Genomic DNA, 26,453 nt, shown 5'->3' on the forward strand with positions numbered 1-26,453 from the left:
CCTCTCGGCTCCAGGAGGCTCCTTCATATTCGTTTTTTTTTTTCCATAATACTTTTTCCATAATGCAGCAAAAGAAACCACTTTTGAGAAACAACAGCCAGAGTTCTCCCATTTATCAGCACTGATTGCATGTATTGATCTGACAGAACATGGAGGATTCCCAGCTGAAAGAGTTCAGCAGACTGGAAACACAGCAGCTGCTGCTGCCGCTGAGGATCATGGTCCGTCCAGACTGAGATGGACAAACCAATTCAAAGCTTCACACGCGTAATCTGTTCGACATCAGCCGTTAGACCAGGTCGATGTTTAGCTTCGTCTACTATGCCAGAGATTTGCTGTGTTATCTAGAAAATAAGCAATAATACTTTAGTGATATTACATTTTCTACATAAAGGTTTTTTTTACATGAATTATTATGTTCATGTTTGTGAGATGATTAAAAGAAAATCTGGAATTATTCTGACAGAAAAACACAAAAACACAAAATTTCCTTTCAAGATGCCATAAAATAAAAAAACAAGTGATCCACTCTCTTATACTGACTGATGGCATCAACGTGAAACACATTACAGCTCAGCTCTGAATCTTCATGAGACATTTGCGTATAAAACAACATTTTTTGTGCCCAGAATCGTTTATCTTTTGCAAATATTGCCCAACGTGCTCCAGGCAGCGCCCCCCTCCACCCCCCTCCACAATGAGCATGAATATGAATGGCACTTTGGAATGAAATAGGAATGGAAATGGAAAGTCCAGTTTAATGTGCGGGTGGACTGATAAACAGTGCTTCCAAGCCTCTGCACATACATCATTGAATTTCAGGGACAAAAACGCTTCCCATGTGCTCGACAAAAGCCCAGAGGGACGGCGCACCGCTCGCTCCAATATTCCTCCTGTATTCTGCACCAAATCAGGTGTTTAATGGCTTTGTGGTTGCGGGGAGCAGTGGACTGTTTGGTTTGTATGCATGGGGTGGAAGCTGGCCTGGAGCAACTATTTTCTGCTGGCGACACACTTCAATACTCTGCTTTCAACAGCCGGTTATTCTTTAAACAGTGATTGGAATTATATTAACCGTTAAAAGGCTAAATCACGAGCGCAGGAGTGTGGAGGGAACGATTATTAGGACGTGGCCCACTGAGCAGCCAAAGTGCTGTTTTCATACAGGCTCCAGAGTAAATTCTCAATTAATGACTCCTGTTACTGCGGCCACAAATAATTAGCTAAATGCAGAAAGGGGGTCCAAACCACAATTACATCATATCTGATCTAATTCTTGGCTGACCATTCACATTTTCATATTTCAGCCTCTGTTTCCTTCCTTCGTGGCTCGCAACTGGAGCCGAGCAGCACTGACAAAGTGCAGCTTCAGGTCACTTAACGCAGCATGAAATGTGTTCAAGTCTCTCGTATTTGCATTTTTTCCATTTGTAGCTCAGCATTTTGAGCTTTGATTATTAAAATCTTGTTAGTGTTTTCCACTGAAACGAATCCACACGTACGTGGAAGAAAACAGGGAACATTTCCATATCAAATTATACTCTCCTTCAATCAAGCATCGCTTCAACTCCCTTCAAGTACGAGCCATGTGTTGTGGTGATCCTGAGACTCAGGTCTGTTCCTCAGAGAGGCTGCAGCCATCTGCCTTCAGGCTCATCTACCTGCTTTTTCTTTTTTTTTTTGCATTTCTTACAAGTTTTTGTCTCATCTCTCTGCAGCCTGTCCTGCACACGCTCCTGCCAACCTCAGGTCCTGGAATGAGTCTTCAGCTGAACTGTTGACCCGCCTCAGCCACCCACACGGCATCATCTCAAAAACTAAAACACATTTAATTAAAGTAAAAGCTCAGGAGTCCTCAAAAGCTGCATTACTCTTATTGCGAGGGCTCGTTGGTGACGAATGTCTCTGTGACATATTGCACAGCACAGGAAATGGAGCGACCAGAAACTGAGGAGCACTTCTCTCAAACACCTGTCAGCTCCTGGTTCACTTTATTCTGCCAAATGACTGAGAGCTGTACAGGCTCGGGTCAGTGGAAGCAAATATTCTGAATATTCAGTCTGTTTATAGCCACAGGATCATCTTCACAGAGACATGGCTTTAACCCTCAGCTCACTGCCTGTGTGTGTGAGAGAAGGACCAGCTGTGGACCTTCATGTGCTTTGCTCAATATCGCCACCCAGCGGTGACACCGTGTCGCCGCCTGTGTAAAGTCCGCCGGCCGCGAAGCCTCAGGGGAATCAATAGAAATACTACAACAGCAACGATCATCCTGACCCAACTAATTAACACCAAAAACCCTCTGGTCGCTGTAGAGTCCAGACTTGAGGCTGGAACGCGGACTCGGTGCAGACCAGGTCCAGCTGTGTCCAGCCGTGTCCAGCTGTGTCCAGCCGTCTGCAGCCTCAGAGACTCAGGGTGGGTTTTATTTCAGGCAGCAGCTCAGTGTTTTCTGTCCTCACACCTGCATGATTACAGTTATCTGAATTCACCCGTGGGTCCAGGTGGACCCAGTCCCGATCAGACCACTGGAATAATAACCATCAGATCTCTGAACCTGAGACCTGAAGAGACCGAGGACAAGCCAAACCCCGCAGAGACCAGGAGACCGACAGGAAAACCGCTTTCACCAAAACTAGTTATGAGACAAACTTTTATACTGACACACACACACACACACACACACACACACACACACACACACACACACACACAGTAACAGCAGTGATCATGTATAAAAAAAAAAAATCAAAGCAGATTAATAAAGTATCTGATAAATGAATATAAGGCCACTCTGAATAAACAGCATTAACCTTTCAACATTTTATTTTTCTTTTTAAAAAAATTTGTCCGTTTGGCTCAAATTTGAAGCAGCAGGATTTTTAGGATGTGCAGGTTATTTAAACCAAACACACCCGACAAGGATTCATCCCTCTGCTGCAAACGGCTCACGGTCTCTACAGAGAACTGTTCCCACAGTCCTCTCACCAACTTCGGTCTGCGGCAGAGACACTAACGCCACAGCTGATAAGTGAGAATATTAATGTTAATGGAAATCTAGGTTTAAAAGCAGCCTCTGGTCGCGATGCTGTGATTATAAACTCACACACTTTGTCTGAGTCAGGCTGTTATCATGACAGGGTCAGCAGCAGCTTCAGAGCTCACCTGCAGGAGGAGGCGTCCTAAATAAAGTTCATTCTCCGGGACTGTTGATGGAGGAGCGGTCTGAGAGGCGGCACGAGGCAAATGCATCTAAAAAAAAACAACAAAAAACGAGTAAACAAATAACATTTCTGAAAGACGTGGATCCGTAAACACGAGTAAAGTCCTCTCAGCGTCCGTCCAACTTGAGCTCGGAGCTTCCTCTGTGCCGGAGCTCTGCTGCAGCTGCTCCGCACCGCGCAGCCGAGGAGCAGCCCCCCCGCCATTCAAACACACCCCCCGCGTCCACTTCACTGCCCCGCTTCCGGTTTGTGGGAAAACCGCCAAACCTGCTCAAAACCTTCAGGGAACATTTGTGTGAATAAAATAAACAAATAAATTGTAAATATAAAATTCATATTTCTGGAAAAAAAAAATGCTCATTTAGCTTAAATAAATCAACTCTCCCTCCAACACACAACATCAGCTCTGAGAAACCGCATCAAACCTCCTGACAGAGCGTCTAACACCGCCCGTTCTTTCCTTGTAGCGGGTAAATTAAACTGAGAGAGAAATTCATGAACTGTTGGTAAGTGACCGTCTGCTTTAACCAGTTGTTTAGCTAATCCAGCGCCATCATTCAGGATTTCTTCATGTCCGACAGCACGTGAACGCAGCAAGAGACTGATCGGCCTGTGCGTCATGACGTCAGCGGGGTTTGCCTTTCCGCACGTACTTCCCTGAACTTCTCCGTGAATGTTTACGTGAGCGTCTTTTTCCCGCTTTGTGCTAAATCAGCTGATTGAGCGGCAGATCCGGACCCACGCGGCTCAGACCCGAGACCCGGAGATGATAAAGACCGAGAGGGTTTTACACCTGAAGAGCTGCCGGGGGAGGAAGGTCCGTGTGGTCCGGGAGCATTATCTGAGAGAGCGGGTGCCCTGCTACAGCGGAGCGTGTCAGGCGGACTGTGCGAACGGTACACACACACACACACACACACACACACACACACACACACACACACACACACACACACGAGCTGTAGCAAACATCACAGGCCGGTGGACAGGTGTGTCCCAGGCGGACAGGTGTGTCCCAGGCGGACGGACCTCACCTGACTCAGCCATCCATGGACCAGTTTGTTTAGTGGGGGCGACTCATTTAAACATAGTTGTGTTTTATGCTTTGACATTGTGTGTCCTGCAGGTTTGTTTTAGGGTTGTATCTGAATGCAGGTGAGTACGGGGGGCGGGGTCATCAGCGGCTGTTGTTACTGTTATTACCTGAGGAAAAGATTTATCAGCAGGCTGATCAGCAGTGTGAGCCAGAGCCAGCTCAGGTGTTCAACAGCCATTTAAACAGTTCATCTCAGACAGACTGAGACACAATGCAGAGGAAGTTTATGTGTAAATCCAGTGTGACGACCCCTCACCTGTGTGACGTGTCAGGCACGGTGCTGTAGTAAGAGGCAAACATCTTTAACACATCCCTGCTTACTTCAAAACCAGATGGTAAGGTGCTGCCAGGAGATCTGACCCACTATGTGGTGCCTGATGTCGGCGTGGTGGTCGACTACCTGGAGATCTTGGAGTTCAGAGAGCTGCACGGCATCGTCTTCACCCAGACCGCCTGCCAGGCTGTGCAGCACAGCAAAGGACGCAGGTACGCTCACACCGACGGGCTGAACTTCCCACACAGCACGCTGTGTGGGAAGTTCTTGGGGGGGTCCTTTTAGCGTTGCCCCTCAGCCGTAAAGTGTGATATTTCAGATTAAGCTCGCCTGTGGTCGGTGATTCAGGATTATTTTTCTGTGGGCAAATACAAAAACTTCAGCTCCAGGCAGACTGAGGGCAGCAGGACAGCTCCCGCGGTCAGGACATCTTGAATGAAGCCTCTAATGACAACCAACCTGCAGGAGTGTGTGAAGAGTGGGCAGAGGTCAGCCTCATTATATCAAAGCTCTGCTGACGAAGCTAAATGAGACCCGGCCGGCGACTGAAGCTGCCGCTCCCACACCACCACGCCGCGGTGCTTTCCACAGAGTTGATGAAGACTGTAAATAAGCAGTCCCACCTGACCTCTGCTGCTGATTCCTGCTTACTCTGCCTTTTTTAAAATGTTGCATCATTAATATGATGAGGCTTCACTTTTGATTATGTTAGGTAGACGTAGCTGGTGGGGCAGATGCTGATGCCACACTGTGGAGGTAACTGCAGTTTTCCGTTCACTTCACTATGATGACCTTTTAGTTTCGTTGCAGATTTGCTTTTCTATCAAACCTGAATTCTGTATCTGACTTGAACAGTTTTATATGAGTAGATAGAGCAGAGTTCTAGAAAAGAATCATCGCCTCGTGCTGCTCGTCGCTGTGAATCGCAGAGACATGAGAGGAAAGTCAAACTCTGAATCCTTCACTCTGTTGTATCTGTTCTTGTACTTGTCACCGTGTGAGTGAGTGACGGATCTTTTTCCTCTGTTTCGTTGCAGGCAGTACAACCGTCTGCGAAACCTGCTCAAAGACCCTCGACATGACTGCACGCTGTTCGCCAATGAATATCAGGAGTATTCCTACTGTCCCCGAGAGAAGGGGGAGAGCCAAGAAGAGTGGCAGACCAGGTCAGAGCAGGCAGATTTCAGATGCAAGTTTCAAAAAAAAAAAAAGAAACGCAGCTTGAATTCATTTCAACCCTCGTTCATGTTGAGCAACAGGCGGGTGGTGCAGGACCATATGGCACTCAGGGCCCCCCTCCTGGCAAAGCTGTCAGTCAAACATTTACAGTGGCTTGTCTCTATAGGTGCTCGAGGCCTGAAGAGCCATTTTCAGCCTTTCCAGGGATGTTTTTCCTCCTTTTAGGTATAAAACAGGTTTAATAAGAAAGGAAGCAGGTGGACGGGGGTTAGCTACAAAAGCTACAGAAGCTACAAAATGGATGTTTTTTTCTTCTGTTCAGTTCTAAAATAATATTTAAATGTGATTCTCCACACGTGTGCAGATGCTTTGCTTTAGTTTTGTTGATTTTCAGCTGAAAAAGTTCTGAACACAAACCAAAGTTCAAATCAAAATGAAATGAAACAGGAAAAAAATGTGTGTCATTATCCAGAAACACATTTTTACATCAAATAATCAAGCAGGCGTTTTGGGCACCGTGGCGGGGTTCTGGTATTTGCTGCACAGATTAAACAGCCAGCCAGCAGGGAGCATGAACAGGTAAACACTGCTCTCCACTGTGTTGTGTTTGTTACAGTGAAGATTTGGTCATAATGCTGTGGCTGGTCCTGATGAGCTCCACCAGTGTTTCACAGTGTCCTCAAACTTTTGAGTGTAGTTTGAAGGACAGAAGGCTGGAAATGAGTTTACTGCATAAAAGAATCAGTAAACGGAGCTGTAAATAATTTATCTGTGGTCTTTATAAACTTCAAACATCAGTCTGAGTCACACATCCTGTTCATTTATGTGTCTGAGGAGCTAAATAGAAAACATCCAAGTTTAGGGCTTTAACAAGCAGGCTGTCTGCATGCACCCTGTGCTTGAACTGTGTGTGTGTGTGTGTGTGTGTGTGTGTGTGTGTGTGTGTGTGTGTGTGTGTAGGTGTGTGTACTCTGCAGCAGAGTGGTACTTTAACCACCTGGCAGGAGCGATGCCTGTAGTGATGGTCACAGAGAACCAGGAAGCCGTGGCTCAGTACAGCAGCCTCCGATCGGGAGTGTACGTCATCTCCTTCCAGGTACATGACACACCTGGACACCGCGCCGCTGCTCACACACAATGCATGATGGGACAATAATGCAAGAACATGGATAAACCTGTGTACTGCAGAGGATAAAGTGAGTGAGTCAGACTGAAAAGGACATTTCCCGTGAAACATCTTTCACATTTCATCAATAATCTGATCTTTAGTTCGTCTCCGGATGCTTTGATAAATTGTTTACCTCGTCGATGCTGAATCTTCTTTATGCAGCAGAAAACCGTGGACTGCTCTGAATGCTGAGGTGATTTTTAAATGCCTAATTGTCTTCCAGCGCCGTGTCGCGTACACGCTCCGTCCACATCGCTCCACTGAGCTGCTCGACAACTAATATGCTAATGGTGCAGTGGAGGGAAAAAAAATGTCGGTTTCAGATTCTGATGAAGTGTTTACGGAGTGACTCAGTGGAGCGTTAAGAGTTGTTTTAACACCATGAATCAGACCGAGCCCCATGGAAACAGCTTATTCCGGAGAAAGGCCAGGCATTTATTTGTCTTGCTTACACGCACCTGTTGAACAGCTGTTAACAGCTGTCAGATCATTACAGAAATCAGAGCATAATGTTGAAAAAGAAGTAAGTAAAAGAAGAAATACAGCTGATGAGTGGAAAAGCACAAACAGATTCATGGAGCCATTTCAGTAGATTTAGGATGTGGCCCTGAATTCGTACGAGTTACGGGACCTTTTCTAATTTAACTTGTCCTGTTTCAGCAGAGAAATCAGGAGTCATGGTAAAAGCCTTACTACTGGGGCAGTTCATCTATCTGGAGTAGGTGTTGTGGTATAAATAAAAGATGAGCGAGGACCAGACTTCTTGGCCGCTGCAGTAGAGTTTTGAGGTGTGTTCATCTTCTGCACTGACAAAATGAGGCGACCAACTGTTGGAGCACTTCAAGGCTTGAAACTCTCCTGGTTGAGCTGTTTGAAAATATCTGTTCCATCGTTTATAAAAAGTCAAAGCTATGAGCTGAGGAGATATTTCAGAAACATCTGAAACATGGACAGAAATCAGGCTCCTGTGAATATTAACCAGTTAGACACTGATAACAGCCATAGTCCCAGTTCCTGTTTCATCTGTTGCAGAAATTTCCTCCTGTGTCTCTTCATGTTCCAGGAATATCTGCAGACCTTCTGGCCGGAGCTGCAGGCAGCCCACGAGCTGTACAGCTCCATCTCTCAGGCGCTGCAGGCGAAGGAGGGCGAGGGCAACGAGAAGGAGTACGCCGAACATCTCCCGGCCGAAGTCCTGGAGGCTGGAATCAAGTCTGGACGGTACATTCAGGTACACCATAAATCCACCTGCCTCCTTCATGTCTACGGAGTCTCCCCTTTAAAAAAAATCTGTTTTGAAGTTTCATAGGAAATTAGAAAAAGGATTCTTGAGACGTTTCTGGAAAAAGTTCTGCCTGACTCTGTCTCACAGGCAGCTGCCAACGTGAAAACCAACTGGCACAGACTTGAAACTTGCTTGAATAAGATAATTCAACAGGTATTTCCAGTGGCAGTGGTATGAATTCATTTTAGGATCAAGGTGGTGGGAAAAGAGAGGAGGAGTGTTCCACACGTTTCCAAACGGTTTCCAGTTACTCAGCAGCTCTTTGCCAGTTACCAGCTCTGAAGCACGGAGGCTGATCGAGGACAGTCCCAGTGCTGCGGGCACGCTCAGTTTGAAGGCTGTGACTATAACTTCACTTCCCACAGAGACTGTTCTTTATTTCTCAGCAGACTGGTGTGAATTAAAGTTGTGAATGTTCCCGAAGTGAGAATAAATCCTGCCTCTGCTCGGTTTTTCTCAGGGAACTCTGAATGTCAGCAAACACCGAGCACAGACCGAAGCCCTGATCATGACGGAGGGTTTTTCTAACAAGAGCACAGGTGCAGAAGCACGGCAGCCGTCACAGCCTGTCTGCCCCGGCTCACGGGCACATTCAGCTGCCATACCCCACACACACACACACACACACACACACACACACACACACACACACACACACACACACACACACACACACACACACACACACACACACAGACACACACACACACACACACACACACACACACATACACACACACAGACACACACACACACACACACACAGACACACACACACACATACACACACACACACACACACACACACACACACACAGACAGACACACACACAGACACACACACACGCACACACACAGACACACACACACACAGACACACACACACACACACACACACACACACACACACACACAGACAGACACACACACAGACACACACACACAGACACACACACACACAGACACACACACACACACATACACACACACATACACACACACACGCGCACACACACACAAACATCTCAGACTGGATTTCTATCTTCTTTTTTGATCCATTCTCCTGAACGTCCTCTCTTCACTTCCTTGTGTCTTTGTCTCCTCTGTCTTCTGTGTCCTCCCTGCCTCCCTCTCATCCATCTCAGATATGGGTTGGTGCGTGATGGTGCACGGCGATAAGAGTCGTAACAGAGCCATGCACGGTGACGTGGTTGTGGTGGAGCTGTTGCCAAAGAGCGAGTGGAGATGGAAGGTCACAGCGCTGACCGAGGGTCAGGCGGACGAGAAGAACGGGAAGGACGGCGAGAGTAAACCTCTGCCGACAGGTGGGACGGTCACCTGGCACCGTCAGCTCCACTGAGGGCGTTCTGTGTTCACACCTGTTTTAATGCTGTTTACATGAAGATCGTGTGGAGACGCTGCATTCACTGGCTGCTGATCTGTGATTATTACAACCCGCAGGCCGCGTTGTTGGGATCCTGCAGAGGAACTGGAGGGACTACGTGGTAACTTACCCCCCCAGGGAGGGGACTCAGTCCCAGACCAGGAATTCCCAGCGCATCCTGGCTGTGCCCTGGGACCATCGTATCCCCAAGATCCGCATCAGCACTCAGCAGGCCGAGACTCTGCAGGTGTGAGGCTGATTTATTTACTCAACCAGAAAATCTTTACTCGCTTAAAGAGAAGCTGCTTTACTGAAATTTATTTCCCCTCGATCATCATTTCATTATGCTCCGACATAACCCAGGACCACAGAGTGGTGGTGCGCATTGATTCATGGGAAAGCACGTCGCTCTATCCCAATGGCCACAGCGTGCGGGTTCTGGGCTGGGCCGGAGAGCTAGAGACGGAGGTCCAGACCATCCTCATCGAGAACTGCATCCACGTGCCTCCTTTCTCAGACGCACAGGTCGGTGAAGAAGCTTCTCCCACTGCACACACACACACACACACACACACACACTGAAGACACGTGTGTTTTTGGCCACCTGACAGACTGATCTCCTGGTACACGTGTGTGTGTGTGTGTGTCCTTTTCAGTGCATCGAGCACGTTCATGACCTCACAGAATTAAATCACCTTTATTTTCCACTCAGATTCACATTCGCTCATTTTGTTCTGTGAGAAAATGTCTCACAATATGGAATTATCTGTTCTCAGCCCAAAGCACAGGCAGAATAAATGATTCATACATGTCCCATCACTGTGGCTCTGCTAATGCGCAGCTGCTTCTGTGGGATTTCGAACGCCCTGTGTAACCTTGACTTTTGATTTATTTTTATTTTTTTACCTGTGACTGTGCGTGTCCGTCCTCAGCTGAGAGAGATGCCGGTCAACTCCCCCGAGAAACCGTGGAAGGTGGATCCGGCCCAGGTGGCCGAGCGGCGGGACCTCAGGGACAGTCACCTGGTGTTCAGCATCGACCCGAAGGGCTGCGAGGACGTAGACGACACACTGTCGGTGCGGAGCCTCGCCGGCGGGAAGCTGCTTGAACTGGGCGTCCACATCGCCGACGTCACCCACTTTGTCACGGAGGGTTCACTCACAGACCTGGAAGCACGGACCAGGTGAGAAACCAGCTGATAGGGGAAAACAGGAAGAGGCAGAAGAGGATGATGATTCCTCTGGATTTACCGAGGTCACACAGTTGGTCCCTGATCCCTGATCGTGACAGAGGGAGAGGTGAAGTAATTAACGGCTGCACCTGCACCCAGGTGCATCAGCAGCTGACTGTGCAACGAGCCATATTCCTTACTCTGACCCTCACTGCCTCTGATCAGTCAGATCAGTTCACTGCAGAGATAAAACATCTTTATAAAACAGATTTATCCTCTGGGAACCAACTGTTCAGTCCAGGCTTAAGACAGAAGGAGCTCGTGGTTCATTCCAGCATCAGATCGGCTGAATCTGCACCACATTTTAAAACAGGCTGATATTTTTTTATGTTTTTACTCCAACACTTTTCTGTTCTTCTTATTTTATTTCTCTTCCCAGAAATCCCTGTTGTGTTTCATGGTATTGTCTTTCACGTACGCCCATGAAGCAGCTTGTGTCTCTGGCTTTGAAAGGTGCTTTAGAAATAAAGTTTACTTACTAACTTACTTCAAGTTTTGGAGTTTTTAGATTTTCAATCCTGTCACAGAAGCAAATTAAAATGTTCTGAGTGTGATTTTAAACCGCTCACTGGACTGTAAGGAAAGAGAATGTTTATTTATGCATGAATTTTTTTTTTACTTTAGTGTTTTTACAGCTTCATCACTCATAATTACTAATTCTCCCAGACGTAAAGGAGTAAAGGCAGCGACGGAAACGATAGAAACCTGTGGCTTCTCCGTGGAAAGAAGAAACAAATCCCACTGCTGTGATGTTTGTTTCCCTTCACTTTTCTTTTTCTGTGTCGTCTGAAGGGCCACCACCTACTACCTGGCAGACCGCAGGTACGACATGTTGCCGGCTGTTCTCAGTGCAGACCTCTGCTCTCTGCTGGGGGGAGTCGACAGGTCAGTGGACTCCACACGCCTCCACATCTCAGCTTTTTACTTCAGTATCACTCATCTCTATGCATGTGCTCTTCGCTCTCAAACCCAGGTATGCAATGAGCGTGCTGTGGGAGCTCGACGCACACACCCTCGCCGTCAACAAGGTGTGGTTTGGTCGAACGCTCATCCGCTCCTCCTACCAGCTGCACTACGAGCTGGCCCAGGCGCTCCTCAACGGGGAGCAGGCTGAGGTACTGGAGCTGGCCCGGCTCGGCCCCGAGGAGAAGGACGCGAAGCTGGCGCAGCTCACCCGGGCCCTGGAGACGCTCACACACGTAGCCAGACACCTCCGGGCACAGAGGGACCGAGGAGGAGCGCTGGAGCTGGAGGGGGTGGAGGTATCCTCGCGCCGTCCACAGCAGAGGAACGTTCGGGTCTTTTCACCTTTGGTTAAAAATGTTCTCACCATCTCTTCTCAGGTGCGAGCTCAGCTGGACGAGGAGAGGAACATCACAGCCCTGGTCCCCCGCCAGCCCCTGGAGGTCCACGAGACCGTGGCCGAGTGCATGATTTACGCCAACCACTGGGTGGCGCGAAAGATCCAGGAGACCTTCCCTTATCAGGCCCTGCTGAGGCGCCACCCGCCGCCGCGGCAGGAGTTCTTCAGCCAGCTGGTGGAAAGCGCCAGGGCCAAGGGGTTCAGCATCAGCACCGGGTGTGTGGAAGCCTGCGACCGTTGTGTGTTGTCCTTTGTTTCTGACGCGGGTCGTCACTGAAAACCTGAGAAAGATTTTACATATTCAAACAGTCAGTTCTGTGTCTGCAGGTCCAACAAAGCTTTAGCGGACTCTCTGGACCAGGCCGTGGACCCACAGGACCCGCTGGTGAACAGGCTGCTGAGAATGATGACCACCCAAGCCATGCCACAGGCTCTCTACTTCTCCACTGGTGCTCAGCCCCTGGACCAGTACTACCATTACGGTACACACGCTCATCCCCGGCTGTCGCTATTCATTTGAACTGCGTGTGTGTGTGTGTGAGTGTGTGTGTTTGCAGTGATGCAGTGTGTGTCTCTGACCGTGTCTTAGGTCTGGCTCTGGACCGCTACACACACTTCACATCACCCATTCGCCGCTACGCCGACATCGTGGTCCACCGCCTTCTTATCGCCGCCATCACCGTGGAGCAGGCAGCGAGCTCCGGTGCAGCGCTGGCCAGCAACAAAGACCTGGAAGAAATGTCTCAGCACATCAACAACAGGAACATGGTGAGTGCAGCTCTGCAGGTGTACGCCATAAACCCAGTCTCCTCTGACCTTTGACCTCTGACCTCCGTGTGACCTTTCCAGGCAGCAAAGCGAGCTCAGAAGTTGTCCACCGAGTTGTTCCAGTGTCTCTACTTCAAAGAACGGGACCCTCAGACAGACCCGCGCTGCGTGGCCGACGCCGTCATCTACTCCATCCGAGACGACGGCGTGTTGGTGTTTGTCCCAGAGTAAGAAACTCACCTGGGTTTTGTTTTTGGTCGATAAAGCATTTTTTTTAGTCGGTTAGTTACAAACCTGTAAAACAAACACACCTGTATGTACACACTTTTTTCTTTTGTCATCTAAAGAAAATAGGATGTAGCTGCTTCATTTTCAAATATTTAAATAATGTTAGAAGAAGAAAAGCAGCAGCTGCGTCGCCTAGATGTTTAAAAAAATAATAATTTTTCAGTCAAATTAAGTCTGATTTTGTCTCAGCCGACATCCTTCCACCTGTAAAACACCAGATCAAGGCCTTCGGGACGACGTGGTCCGTAACAATCAGCAATTCAATTCAATTCAATTTTATTTATATAGCGCCTTCCACAATCAAAATTGTCTCAAAGCGCTTTACAGAGACCCAGAGCCTGACCCCAGAGCAAGCACTTAAGGCGACAGTGGCAAGAAAAAACAGCAAGAAACCTTGAGCAGAACCTGGCTCAGATGGGGGACCCTCGTGCCGATGGCCAGGCTGGGTGAAAGGAGGAAAAGGAGGAAGATAGGACAGCTAGGAATGGAGGAGAGGGGGAGGAGGACATGCAGCATAATACAGACAATGGACAATGTTAGTGGGTCAGCATTCAGCAGCATTCATCCTCTGCAAGACTCCGCTCATCTGTGGAAGAACAAAAATACTGAAGGAAGAAAGAACTTAAATGAGTGAAGTGATTAATCCTGTGACTGATTCTGAATTCAAAGGTGTTTTTCATCTTTGCAATAAAGGCGTAATGATTTTCAGTCCTGACCACACCTGTGTCCTCCACAGGTATGGTGTGAAGGGGCCGGTGTACATGAAGAATCGGGACGGCGAGGTGGTGTCTGCGGGACAGGACGGCAGCTGCCAGTGGCAGAGCGGCTCCGTGCGACGGTACCCGGACCACATCACCACCACCTCCAGCTGTGGCACCTCCACCTTCAGACTGTTCGACCACATCACCGTGAGTCTCGGGTTTATGTTGGACCATAACGTGGTTTGATGATTGTGACAGGTTTCGGTCTGAGGAGGCTGCTGATGACACGTGCATCCTCTTCTCTCCTCAGGTTCGTATTTCTGTCCACGCCACTCACTGCCACGCAGACCGCTTACACCTGGAGGTCGTCAGCAACAAGCCTTACCGCAGCGCCGAGCTCGAGCAGCCGCGCTCCCAGGGCCGCTGCCAGCTGGTCCAGGAGGTGGTGCGTCTGGCCGAGGAGGCGTACCAGCAGGCCCAGGAGAAGGCGGCCCGGCGCCCCAAACTCTCCAAAGAGGAGAGAGAGTTCTGCCAGAGCAAAACCCCAAATCTGTACTCGCTGCTGGAGGAGGTCAGAGAGCTGGCGCTGATGGACCTGGACATGACTCCTCAGGTCTGTGCCACAACAGCGTAGATCAGCTGTAAATCACGTGAACGGACACAGAAACGCAGGAGGAGCTGCTGAATATCATGGATCACAGCTGTGAACTGACCGGCTGAGCTGAGGAGACGGCTCTTTTTTTAATCGATGGCAGATCTTTGACATTAGATGAGTGAAAATCAGCCGATAGCGTGTCCGACGATGAAGAGCAGAGACGTCAGTAAGTTCAGAAGTGACGGTTCAGTAACAACAGATCAGCCTGTATTAGGTTTTTAACAAGAACATTTTGAAGCCGATCCATTAAATCTGGTTATTATTGCATTATTTTCAGTATTATTGAAACTTGTATTAGAGGCAGAGGGACATATTGATCATTATTGGTTTTCATTATAAAACTGTTCCCTGGTTTATTGATGATAAAACCAATCTAAGGTCACACTGACTCATCAGTTTAAGCACGAAGGTCTTTAACTATTCTGCCAATAAACAATAAACAGAAATCAACTGATGTCTTTTAATTAATTGTTTAAGATTTTCTGGCAAAAATATGAAATGTGACCTAATCTCTGACTTCTGTGATAGAAAAGTGAAAAGGTTTGGGATTTAGTTTTTCTGTGCTCCTAACGTTTACACTTCAAAACATCACAGCAGAAAATGTGGAATCAATGTTTAATTCTACATTTCTGATTAAAACACTGTGAACAGGTGAGAGTCTTCACCCAGACACCACAGGAACAGAAACTCTACATCTGAACTTTAACAAACTATAATAAACAGTTCACACACACACACACACACACACACACACACACACACACACACACACACACACACACACACACACACACACACACGCTCAAAGCTCACTGCCAAAGCTCCAGCCAGGTGACACTGCACAGCATTAATCTCCGTCCTCACACCTGTTGCTGGACTGATAGTCTGGCTGAAGGCTGGTCTCCTCCTTGGTCTCCTCCCTGTCCTCCTCCCTGTCCTCCTCCCTGTCCTCCTCCCTGTCCTTCTCCTTGTCCTCCTCCCTGTCCTCCTCCTCCCTGTCCTCCTCCTTGTTCTCCGCCTTGTCCTCCTCCCTGTCCTCCTCCTTGTTCTCCGCCTTGTCCTCCTCCCTGTCCTCCTCCTTGTCCTCCTCCTCCTCACACTGACTGGGTTCAGCCGAAGCCTCAGAGTCTTTGTTCGGAGGTTGGTTGTGTTGCTGTGTGCTGGAGGCGACAGGCTCCGAGTCTAACTCCTCCACCTCCTCAGCCCGATCGTCGTGAGACTTGTTGAGGACGTAGGCAGAGGAGACAGAGGTGGGTTCGTCCACTGGTGTGGACGTGTCAACAGTCTGAGAGTCTGATGGATCTAGAGGAGAAAAACACCTGTTAAAACTTCCCACAACCTAAAGTAGAATCTTCCTGTTTTGTCCAAAAGATTTTCAGTTTATCACAAATGAAAGTATCAAATCCTCATATTGAAAAAGTTGCTTTCAACATTAAACTGATTATTGAGTTAACTGATGAACTTTCTGCTGACTGAAGTTACTGTTTCAGCTAAAACTGGTGAGGTGAGGTTTACTGGAAGCTCCAGGTGCAGCCAGGTGAATCTTTGTCCATCACTGAACAGACGAAGCGCCTCTCACCTGTCTGCTGCTGCTGGCGGGCGAGCCTCCTCTCCAGGGCTCGCTGTCTGTTCAGCTCCATGCGTCTGCGCTGCTCCTTGGTCAGGGAGGGGGCAGCTGGGGAGGGGGCAGGTGGGGAGGGGGCAGGTGGACCAGATGGAGCTGGGGTAGAGTGAACCGGCCCTGGTACGTCATCAGGGAGCCTCTCTCTGCTAAATGGATCAGGATCTCCAAATATTTGCATTTCAGGTGCTGCCTCTTCGTCACCTGCACCTAAAACCACAGTGGATTTACAGTGTGAATCTGAACCTTCACTTCCACAGTCATTACTGCTGCATGGCCTCAAACCTGTGAGCTGCATCACGAGGCAAAACAAAAACCATCTGATGGATGTGACCGATTTCTGAGAGGTTCCAAGTTTCACTGGCCACTGATTTAACAGCAAACGGAACTAAAACAGCTTCCTGTACAATATGTCCACACATGGGAGTAACATGAGCTTACAGCTGGTAACTGACCATGCACTGGATCCCCTGCCTGCATCATGTCTACATTTTACAGATTAAATCATTTCCGAACACAAACCACTTGTATTTCATTTATATTTAATCTCTTTCCATCTTTACCCATAAAATCTTCGTGTGTCAGTGGCATGTCCAGTCGTATCCGTTTGAGACAAGTCTGCCAATACAAAAAAAAAAAAAAAGGCATTACTAAATATGCACCATAGAAATCTTGTAGACTGCGTAAAAAAAATATCCTCATCCCACCTGCACTTCCTTCTTGCTGCCGAGCTTCTCCACTTTGTCAATAAAGTCTTCAAACTGCAGCTTCGGGTACAACCTGTGGGCCCAGTTCTCCATCTTCTGCATGAGCAGCCGCAGGTCTGCAGCCTGATTGGACAAACACAAACGCATCATGGGGTTCAGACTCATATGAACTGCCCCACACGTCTGCTGTGTTTCACTTTGTTCACTGATCTGTGGTCAGTTCTTACCTCATGACCTTTGCCTTTAAAATGGACATCGTCAAACAGCGTCCGCAGAGCTGGAAGTCCTCTTTCTGAGATCAGCCTGAAAAAAAAAAAAGAAAAAGAAAAGATAAACATTTTATTTCTAATCAATAACTGATCCAACCTTAAACCTGCATCGATAGAAGCTGTGGCTAACAGGCAGCGGGGCAGAGAAACAGGCTGTGGGCTCTGGCATGTCGATGCAGCGAACACGTTAGCAAACAGTTTCCCGTTTACACATTCAGACACAGAGCAACATTAGCATTCACTGTAGCTCTGGTTTGGCCTCCACCCGCTCCCGAGGGAAATATCTGGCTCTTTAGCTGTGCACTAGCTAGCTGCTAACTCTGTCATCATGTTCTGGGCAGGTGGAGAACAGCTTCCAGAGCGTTGTGCTGAGAACAGCTGCTGCCGTGACAGAGACAGTAAACAATGCTGAAAACAACAAAGCATCTCTGTGGGTTCATCACCATCAACTGCACTGTCACTTTACTCATTGGATCTATTGTTTATATAAAAAGGTTTACAGTTAAACAGAATGGGAATTAGGAGAACCAGCCCCACCAGGATCCTGACTCTTTTTCTAATTGATGCAGAAATGACTGAATCTGTAAATGTGTTTCTGAAAAATGCAAAGTTATTTTCTTTGCAATAATCTGGAGCACTTTTTAAAACCTGCAAGTCAGCAGGAAAAAAAATGTTACGGTTAAATAATTCACTGATTCTCATAAAATATAATTAGTTCCAGTAAGATTACAAATTATCTTCATAATGTTAAGTGGAGCTGCCATTAAATAACACAGCCTGTAACAAACAACAAGTCATGTACTGCCTCAGGCTTTTCAGCTGACAACACAGTTTGTGTTGTCATCTGGATGAATTTAATGTAAGAGCTCTGGTGTCTGAAGCACCTCTGAGAGTCCAGCTTGGGTTGTGGCCTCTTCACTCCTTTCCTTTTAGCAGCAGGGACCTCAGCCAGCTTGGACACGTCGCCGTCTTCCTTCCCTGCATCAACCACAGCACATGACAACAGGGCCGGTGGCCTACAATCACCTTGTTGACAGTCTTTTCGATACCTATTGAATATTCTGTTAACTGATGGATTTTCACAGCAGCTAAAACTCATTCTTCTTCTCACCATTTTCAAAAGAGTCTCCCTCCTCCTGTCCTCCCTGGCCTGGGGAGTGAGGAGGTGGGAGCGGGGGGAAAGCTTCATCCTCTGTGCTGTGGTAGCTGAGCATGGTGAGTAACTCCTGGAGGAGAGAAAGAAGCTGTATCAGTCACAATCAGCTGTAAAAAGCAATGTTGGTATTACCTTCACATTAATCCCAGTCCAGGCCGTAAGTATGTGGACGGTCACACATCGTCTGTTCTTCATAAAGTCTGAGCTTCTAGCTTCATCAGAAGCTAATATCAATACCAATATATATATCAACACCGGCTCAGTTTTCCATAATAAGAGTATCGGCCCCTGATCAGCTATCACTCCTCCTTAGCGCATCAACAGTATCGGCCATGAAAAGAGGCAAATATCGGTCGACCTCTGCTTCATCCACAGGAAGGCGGTAAACTCAACCAACATGACGCCAAAACACAAAGTGTAAAAACCGTCCTTCCTCCGGTTTGACCGGCTCACAGGGAGGCCGGGAGGAGCTGGACAGCCCGGGTGAAACGGACACTCACGTCTCTGTGTGAACTTTGAGGCGAACTTCACTTTATTTCTCACAAAAGTTTGTAGCTGCAAAAGCTTTAACAACGCGCTGTCGGTGCTAAGCTAACTACGGGCCGGGCTAAGATAGCTAACCTATAAGACAACTGCTGTCAGCGAAATGGTCAAACAAACAACTCAACCCACAGCCTCACAGCGTTATGATTATAAAACACCACATAATTACTACAATAAAACGACACATTATCATACCGGTCAGGAGCTGTGCAGTCAGCGGAGCAACCAACCTGCGGTGCAACTCCAGCGACGGCAACTTCCGGTACGGAGCTGCGCTTTTTTTCAAAATAAAAGTCCAGCAACAATTGTTACCGGTTAGAATGGTGTGTGTGTGTGTGTGTGTGTGTGTGTGTGTGTGTGTGTGTGTGTGTGTGTGTGTGTGTGTGTGTGTGTGTGTGTGTGTGTGTGTGTAAACTGGGAGAAATACATATCAAAACAGACACAAATCAAAGTTTCATACATCGAAAGAGCATCATAAGAATTGTGATCAAAACTATTTATGTCAAACCAACAAACTTACCGTTAAATCTAATGTAAGGTGATAAAACATGTAAGGTAAATTTTTAAGGCTGATTGTAGAGGCCGAAAAATTAAAATTAAAATAATGGGATTTAGTGTTTTTACTCTGGATTTATGTCCTGACAATGTGAAGAGGGCTGAAACTAAATTTAAACCATTCTGTAAAGTTAAATTTAACAGTCAAATGAAAATAAGCAAAATGGAAAATAAACAATATTAAAAGAAAATTATGTTGATGTTTCAAGTCAAGAATTCTACTTCCAACAAGCCTCACCATGATTCAGATTATTATTATACTGCGTGCTCATCACTGTGACATTTTCAGTGTTTACCTTCCTTGTGATCGTCTCATATTTCTGGGGCTTTTAATTTGAAGGGTGAAACGCTTCTACGGAAAACCCGTTTCTTTAAATTTTGTCTGACTGCAGCTTCATTTAATTCACCTTAAATATAATAATCAAGAAAATATATAAAAACAAAGATTCTTCACTCATTAACGACTCAGCATCCTCCTCTGAAAAATGAATTTAACTGAAGTTTAATGATCCACAGAGAGTACAGCACTTTATCGCCATCATTCTTAGTCCTTTATTTTACAGCTTGACAATAAACCAACTCCTCTCTGCAGTCAGGTTGAGTAGCCTCTAAAACTGAGCTACATCAAAAACCACACAAGACCAGTTTGTTAAAAAATAAATAATAATCATAATAATCATATACCAAGCTCGAATTAATTCTTCCAGAGTCACGACAGAGTTCTGGCTATTTTGACTTTATGGTAACAACCTGAAAAAGTCTGTTTATTCAAAACAGAACAGCAGGACAGTGAAATCAACAAAATGCTCTCGACAGGATAAAGTTTTACAGCGGTGGAGTCACTCTCAGGTTCATATCTTCAGCTTCAAGGCCACTGATGTCTGGCTTGATAAAAACAGATGATGTGACTGTTCCTTTGTGTGAGTGTGTGTGTGAGTGTGTGTGTCTGTCTCAGAGGCGTCCTCGCAGCAGGAACATGAGGAAGACTGCACTGAGGAGGATGCAGAGCGTGCACACGGTGGGAACCACAATCTCTGTGACCATCTCCATGTGGCCTATCAGTGGATCTGAAACACGTGAATGGAAATGTAAGTAAAGGTGTGTGTTAACACCTACACACACACACACACACACACACCCACACACAGTCCCAGGAGAGGGCTGCCATGGACCCAAGGCTGAGGAAAACCCACAGAAAGGTTATATTTTTCCATCACAGGAGAACTGTAAGGCTGCAGCCAGCAGTTCTCATAATCAATACATCTGTCCATTCTTTTCCTTTAATAACCAATCAATCAATTAGAGAACAAAATGTCATCATTAATCTCTGAAGCTCAGGTGAAGATAAATAAGAAAAAACAACTAGAATTCAGACATTTAAGACTGGAACACGTGAGTTTCTGTCATTTTTCCTTTAAAAAAAGATTCGAACGATCAAACACTTATCAAACTTGTTGCCAGTGAATTTTCTGTCTGTTCTAATTGATTACGTCTGGAGCGTTTCTGAGACTGTGGGGAAATCATGAAAGTGCCATGTATGATGGGGACCAGGTCTTTGCCCGGGGCCCCTCAGAAGGTGAATCTGGCCGTGTGTGGGGCCGTGAAAACATACAGGAAAGCAATTCATCTTACAGATTCATTAAAACTTATCTGTGTTATTTCTCCATTTATTTATTTACATTAATCTCACACAGCAACATTTCGGCTCTTGTACCTAAACTTCATCATGCACTGGCCAAGCCTTTTGCATTCCTGCATGTTCCTGATCTCCCTGGGATTTTCTTCTAGCTGGAGGGGCAAAGCAAAGAAAAACCCTGTTAGAGAGCGGAATAACAAGCTTGAGACAGAATTTTTCTTTGTTTGGCCCCACCTAGCTTCTCACAGCCTACACTTTGATGCTTTAAAGTACTAACCTGCAGCCAGGAGCTGATTACTGGAAGAGCAGGTCTCCACAGCTTTCCTCCTCCAATTCTCCACCTGTGAAGATCCGATAAAATCTCACAGTGACACATTGTCCTCCGGAGGAGTTTTAAACGTGGAGCGTGTTGTTGGAGTTTACCTCTCTCTGATTGGGAAAGCCATTGGAGCTGATGATGCGTTTGTAGTACTGGACAGAGGCCTTCGGGTACCGGGGTTTGTTCTTGTTCCTGAAGTCCACGTAGAAGAGCCCGAACCTCTCCGAGTATCCTTCATCCCACTCAAAGTTGTCGAGCAGAGACCAGGCTGTGTAGCCCTTCACATTTACTCCGTCTTTAATCGCTGTGAAATGGACAAAGACAAACAAAGAGCAGAGAGACGACACTCTGAGTTTCACGTCGGACAGTAAAATCGTACTTTTGTGACGTGATCTCCACGATCAGCCGAGATGTTGCTTCACCTTTGAGCATTTCGTTGATGTAGTCTTTGAAGTACTGCATTCTCCAGTCGTCGCAGAGGTCGGTGCAGAGCATTTTCTCTGACACACCGTTTTCTGTCACGTAGATCATGGGGTTTCCATACTGGGTCTGTCGTCAGGTTACATTCAAGTTAGATGGAAAACACACTGATATGTTTGTATGAATATGAACTCATATTTACTTATTCAACAAATTTCACACAGGGTGAACCGTGTCTTGTGTCTTGTGTTTTAGGAGACATTTCCTCAAAAGCTTTGTCTTTATATTATGAGATCAGTGTGTTTTTTTCTTTTCTTTGTGTGTGTGTGTGTGTGTGTGTGTGTTGTATTGACCGATCTGATCAGATCTGTGTTTTGCACCTTGACAAAGTTCAACAAGCGTCGGAATCCCCAGGGAACAGAGTAGAGCCATTCGGAGCCAGGATCGGGCCATTGTGGGTCAACCAGCTCAGCGAGGTCACGATCTGTGAAGTAGCTGTCTCCAAGGCCTGATGGGTAATTCTTCTGGGTGACATAGCGGGTCGTGAAGTGGCCGAGGCCCAGGAAGTCACAGGTTCCCTTGATGTAACTCTTCTCCTGAGGCGAGAAGACGGGCAGCCGTGAAGCTCCCAGGCCCTGCTGGCCGCTCTTCCTGCCTACAGGCGAAAGTCCAAAACACTTAGTGGAGAAAGAGGAGTGTCAGCAGACACCGTGCCTGTGAATGTCAGATAAGTTTGTGTAGCATTTTTCTTGTTTGTTTCCTATCAACTCCTGACTCCTCAGATTTATATTGCAGGTAGGGAACCACTGCCATAATGTAAAACATCACATGAAGTCTCCAAATAACTCTGCTGCTTGATGCACAACTGTAAAAGTCAAATCATGTTCTCCAGCTAGTCCAACCTGAACAACAAAAGATGGTAGTTACATGACTGATTCTTTGTGTTTCACATTTTCCTAAAATACCACAGGAACGATGTGTGTCAGCGACGTACCGATGTAATCTTTCATAACTTGGGGGTAGTCTCCGTTGAAGAGGGGAGTAGCAAACCAGCCCAAGTAGAACTGGATGTATCTCTCTGCCGCTTCGATGTCCCTCTGGTTGGTGATGTCCACCGGTTCACCCCAGTCAGCTGTTAGTGAGATCCCAACCAGGCCTGGACACACACACACAACAACTTCACTGTCCAGCAAGGTGGAACGTTTATCTTTGACTTCAGCCACAAAAAAAAAAAAAAAGCCAAAACCAAGTAAGTTTTCCTTTTTACCTTTTTGTTTGTTTCGCCACTGCATGTCGTACGTGTGCCAAACCTTAGCATGTGCCTGTTAGAGAGACAGAGAGGACACGTCTCTGATGTCTGTTTAGGTTCGTTCATTATGAGAAGCAGAAATTTAAATCCCACAAAATGTCGGGGACAACAACAACAAAACCGCAGTGAATACCAGTATCATACATACAGTCCATGTTGCTGCTGGCTGCGGAAAATGGCTGGTTCAACCTGCACTGAGGTTTTCACACACAGAGCATCACCTCCTCAGTCTTACTTTGATGATGTGGTGAGCAGCTTTGTAAGCTCCCGTTCCTTTCAGTTTCAGCCCCGGTGCATGTTCCCCTGTTTCATATCCCTCCACAGCAACTGACTGAAAACACGAGAGAAAACACAAAACTCTGTGATGCACAGATCAAACACTACATCTGTTCACGAGAGTGTGAAGGCATCTCTCCATCTCTCCTCAGCCTCACGTACCCACGGATTGTTGAAAGTGATCCAGTACTTCACTCTGTTTCCAAATCTTTCAAAACACAAGTTGGCGAAGTCGTTGAAGTAGTTCACCATGCTGATGTTCTGCCAGCCGCCATATTTCTCCTGTAAGACCTGAACAGGTGGAGCGAAAAGTGCATCGGTGTCCAGCAAAAAGAAACAAGAATCAAAGGTTTAGTGCGTCTGATGCTCACCTGAGGTAAATCCCAGTGGTACAGAGTAACAATGGGCGTGATCTTATTGTCCAGCAGCATGTTAATCAGGTCATCGTAATATTTGATTCCTTTCTCATTGATGTGCTCACCTGAAAGAGCAGCCGGGGAAAAATGGAATTACGATCATTTACAACAACAGGAACAGGAAATGATTCCAGATTACAGTCTAAAACAAAAACAGAAACGATTCATTCATTTATCAAATTGTTTCAAACACTGTCATTCTAAAAAAACGACTGTAAAATAAACAAGTAAATACGAAGACGGGGCATTTGCCTACTTTTCAGTCCGCTTGGTAAAATCCTTGGCCAGGAAATGGAGAAACGATAATGATTCAGCTTCATGTCCTTCATCAGGTTTATGTCATCCTGTAAGACAAACAGCACAAAAGACATTTTCAAACCACTGGAAGACAAAACTAAAAACATCTGTGTCTCAAACTCCGCTCCCTTCATTGGCCTGTCAGTGATGAGCCTGTGCCACGAACATCATGAACTCATCACAGTCTCACACTGTGCAAACACACTCTGTGTTAATGAGTCTGACATGTTGAGACGAGCAGATCACCACAGCTCTTATGTTTGTGTAGTAAGTGTGGAGCTGCAGCCTGGAAGTGATTAGCTTAGCTTAGCATAGAGACTGGAAAACAGCCTGCCAGCAAATCTGAAGCTCTCTGATCAACACATTTAAACGTGACAAGGTTCTGGACGGTCCAGAGGGAAACGTCTCCAGGCTGCTGCTTTGTGTTTGTTGTACAGACGATGAGTCCATCGATCTTCTCATCTAACTCTTGGCAAGAAAACAGAGGCGGCAAATTTCCCAGAATCTTTAACTTTTAAATTCCAGTGTTGACCCCAAAATTTTCAAAGTGTGGGGAAATGTATTTTACTTAACTTGAAATAAATAAAAAGAACAATAACAGATCCAGAGACTTTATTCCTTTATGGAAGGATTAGAATCACTTAATTTAGGAATAATGTCTTTGGGTGTGTAACAGTATCAGTTCACACTGAGTGTCATCACCTTGAATTTATAGTATCCCTCACACGAGGAGTCTCCTGTGTCATTTAAGAATATTTTCCCTTTTCTGTGGGCGAACGCGTCCCAGATGCTCGTTCCTTTTCCATCGATGTTCCAAGCTCCTTCCGTCTGATAGGCAGAGCTGCCTGCTCCCCAGGAGAAACCTGCAGAGGAGCACGACGCAGACGGACAGTCAAACCCACGGCCGACAGCTTTTCTGGAGGTTTCCTTCATGTCATGATCATATTCACATAGTCAGCGTTGTTCTATTGTCTGCTGTTTCCAGGGTGAAAATGTTCTCAGCTTTATTTACTCAGCTGTATTTACAGTATAAACATCTATGATTTGTGGAGTATTTTGTGTTTAATTGTCTGTCCTACCAGTCGGGAAGGTTCCATAGTAGAAAGACGTCCTCTCATTCTTCGTCCAGTCAAAGTCTTCACTGGCTGAAACACACAGCACCAGTGCAAGCACATGGTACATGATCAGGACGAACTGCTGCAGCATGGCGATCTTTGGCAGGGAGCTCGCTGTCTTCAGTTACACCTGCAGAGAAATGAATCAGCCGCTTCTCAACACTGACTTCACATCATCTCGTCTTACAAAGCGTAGGCGTCCAACACTACGTCTCCTGTCAGTCTACCATGAGCAAGACAAGCTGAGGACAAATCCCAGACATGATAAAGTAAAGCAAAGATTCAGAAACTCACGCTCAGGTGTCAGGTGTCCACAGGTTTTCAGTAAAACCATCCTAACTCAAACCTCAGGCTCATTTGTTTAAATACCGACGGGATATTAAGGAAGAGTCTAGTTTCATTTCAGCCAGCTGTAAGACACACTGACACAAAACGCTACCAGAGACAGAAAGTAAGCCAGTTTGTCCAACACAGTCAGGATGAGAGACATTTCAAGCTGCTCTTTATCTTCTCTATCTATCTAAAATACGACCAAGATTAAAAAATAAAAAGTGGATAAAAATGATGAAGTTGCCTCTGAGTCCTCCTGCCAAAGTCTGAGCCGCTTCTCTCCCTACATCTGTCCCTTTGCTCTGTCTCTGTCTCAGCCCCAGCCGCCTCACTCAGAACCACATATACATGTCTGACCTGCTGCATTTGTCTCTGCTGGAAACTGCTCCAAAATGCAAGAAACGTCCCCAAGCTTCTGGACGTGGTCAACGCTCACCGGTGTCACCGACTGGTTCCCTGCCAAGGTTACAGAAACAAAACACGGTGAAGCATCCAGGACATTTTCTGCTATTCATCCGCCCACACACACACACACACACTGAATACCGCTCCATTTGAAGTCAGTGAAGTGTGAGCGTGAATTTGCTGGGGCAAACAGATCTTTTGGAAAAAGGAGGGATTCTGACACTGTAAGCAAAGTTCATGTTAATGAGCCTGATCCATGTGCAGCTCGGTCTCATAACACTGCTGCACAGCTTCACACTGGATTAAACCGCAAAACAGATCCCACAAACTCACAAACTGGGGATAAAAAACAAAAAAAAAAACAAAACAAAACAGCAACGATTAGTCGACTTCACGGTGACAGGTTATCGACCTGATGAACGGATGAATTAAGGAAGTAACTGACAAATGAATCAGTAATGAA

General features: G+C 46.5%; 4 protein-coding genes across 7 annotated transcripts in view; 1 reads left to right on the top strand and 3 right to left on the bottom strand.

The window, feature by feature from the left end:
• Positions 1-3,876: 3,876 nt before the first annotated feature.
• On the top strand, positions 3,877-15,054 carry dis3l (DIS3 like exosome 3'-5' exoribonuclease). 3 transcript variants are annotated; one of them, XM_041042682.1, is made up of 18 exons: positions 3,877-4,120; positions 4,653-4,806; positions 5,632-5,760; positions 6,734-6,869; positions 8,005-8,172; positions 8,687-8,765; positions 9,372-9,551; positions 9,688-9,857; positions 9,974-10,135; positions 10,543-10,793; positions 11,634-11,726; positions 11,815-12,103; positions 12,185-12,420; positions 12,532-12,686; positions 12,794-12,972; positions 13,054-13,199; positions 13,997-14,168; positions 14,272-15,054. In XM_041042682.1, the coding sequence occupies exons 1-18, from the start codon at positions 3,991-3,993 to the stop codon at positions 14,593-14,595; spliced, it is 3,153 nt and encodes a 1,050-aa protein (XP_040898616.1). In that variant the 5' UTR covers positions 3,877-3,990; the 3' UTR covers positions 14,596-15,054. The 3 variants fall into 3 exon arrangements, with proteins under 3 accessions (XP_040898616.1, XP_040898622.1, XP_040898631.1); XM_041042688.1 differs by lacking the exon at positions 4,653-4,806 and having other exon boundaries at positions 3,951-4,120; XM_041042697.1 differs by lacking the exons at positions 3,877-4,120; positions 4,653-4,806; positions 5,632-5,760; positions 6,734-6,869 and adding an exon at positions 6,876-6,969.
• A 116-nt stretch (positions 15,055-15,170) lies between these two features.
• On the bottom strand, positions 15,171-19,178 carry tipin (timeless interacting protein). The gene is made up of 8 exons (XM_041037368.1): positions 19,108-19,178; positions 18,325-18,439; positions 18,098-18,191; positions 17,172-17,247; positions 16,945-17,067; positions 16,801-16,855; positions 16,196-16,447; positions 15,171-15,918 (listed from the first exon to the last, which is right to left on the bottom strand). The coding sequence occupies exons 2-8, from the start codon at positions 18,425-18,427 to the stop codon at positions 15,464-15,466; spliced, it is 1,158 nt and encodes a 385-aa protein (XP_040893302.1). The 5' UTR covers positions 18,428-18,439; positions 19,108-19,178; the 3' UTR covers positions 15,171-15,463.
• Positions 19,179-19,284: 106 nt separating this feature from the next.
• Positions 19,285-26,453, bottom strand: part of cars1 (cysteinyl-tRNA synthetase 1) — a 32,106-nt gene continuing 24,937 nt past the window's right edge. The window contains exon 24 of the transcript XR_005893887.1: positions 19,285-19,323. The gene's annotated coding sequence lies outside the window, so the exon portion shown is untranslated. The remainder of the gene's footprint in view (positions 19,324-26,453) is intronic.
• On the bottom strand, positions 20,037-25,368 carry lctla (lactase-like a). Of its 2 annotated transcripts, XM_041034640.1 has the most exons (14): positions 25,220-25,368; positions 24,843-25,003; positions 24,100-24,187; positions 23,799-23,908; positions 23,590-23,718; positions 23,387-23,482; positions 23,110-23,164; positions 22,837-22,998; positions 22,223-22,497; positions 21,845-21,971; positions 21,527-21,726; positions 21,381-21,444; positions 21,182-21,255; positions 20,407-20,534 (listed from the first exon to the last, which is right to left on the bottom strand). In XM_041034640.1, exons 1-13 carry the CDS (start codon positions 25,344-25,346, stop codon positions 21,182-21,184), a joined length of 1,668 nt encoding a protein of 555 aa, XP_040890574.1. In that variant the 5' UTR covers positions 25,347-25,368; the 3' UTR covers positions 20,407-20,534. The 2 variants fall into 2 exon arrangements, with proteins under 2 accessions (XP_040890565.1, XP_040890574.1); XM_041034631.1 differs by lacking the exon at positions 21,182-21,255 and having other exon boundaries at positions 20,037-20,534.

The sequence above is a fragment of the Toxotes jaculatrix genome, chromosome 1 (assembly GCF_017976425.1).
Source record: "Toxotes jaculatrix isolate fToxJac2 chromosome 1, fToxJac2.pri, whole genome shotgun sequence".
Classification (NCBI taxonomy): Eukaryota; Metazoa; Chordata; class Actinopteri; family Toxotidae; genus Toxotes; species Toxotes jaculatrix.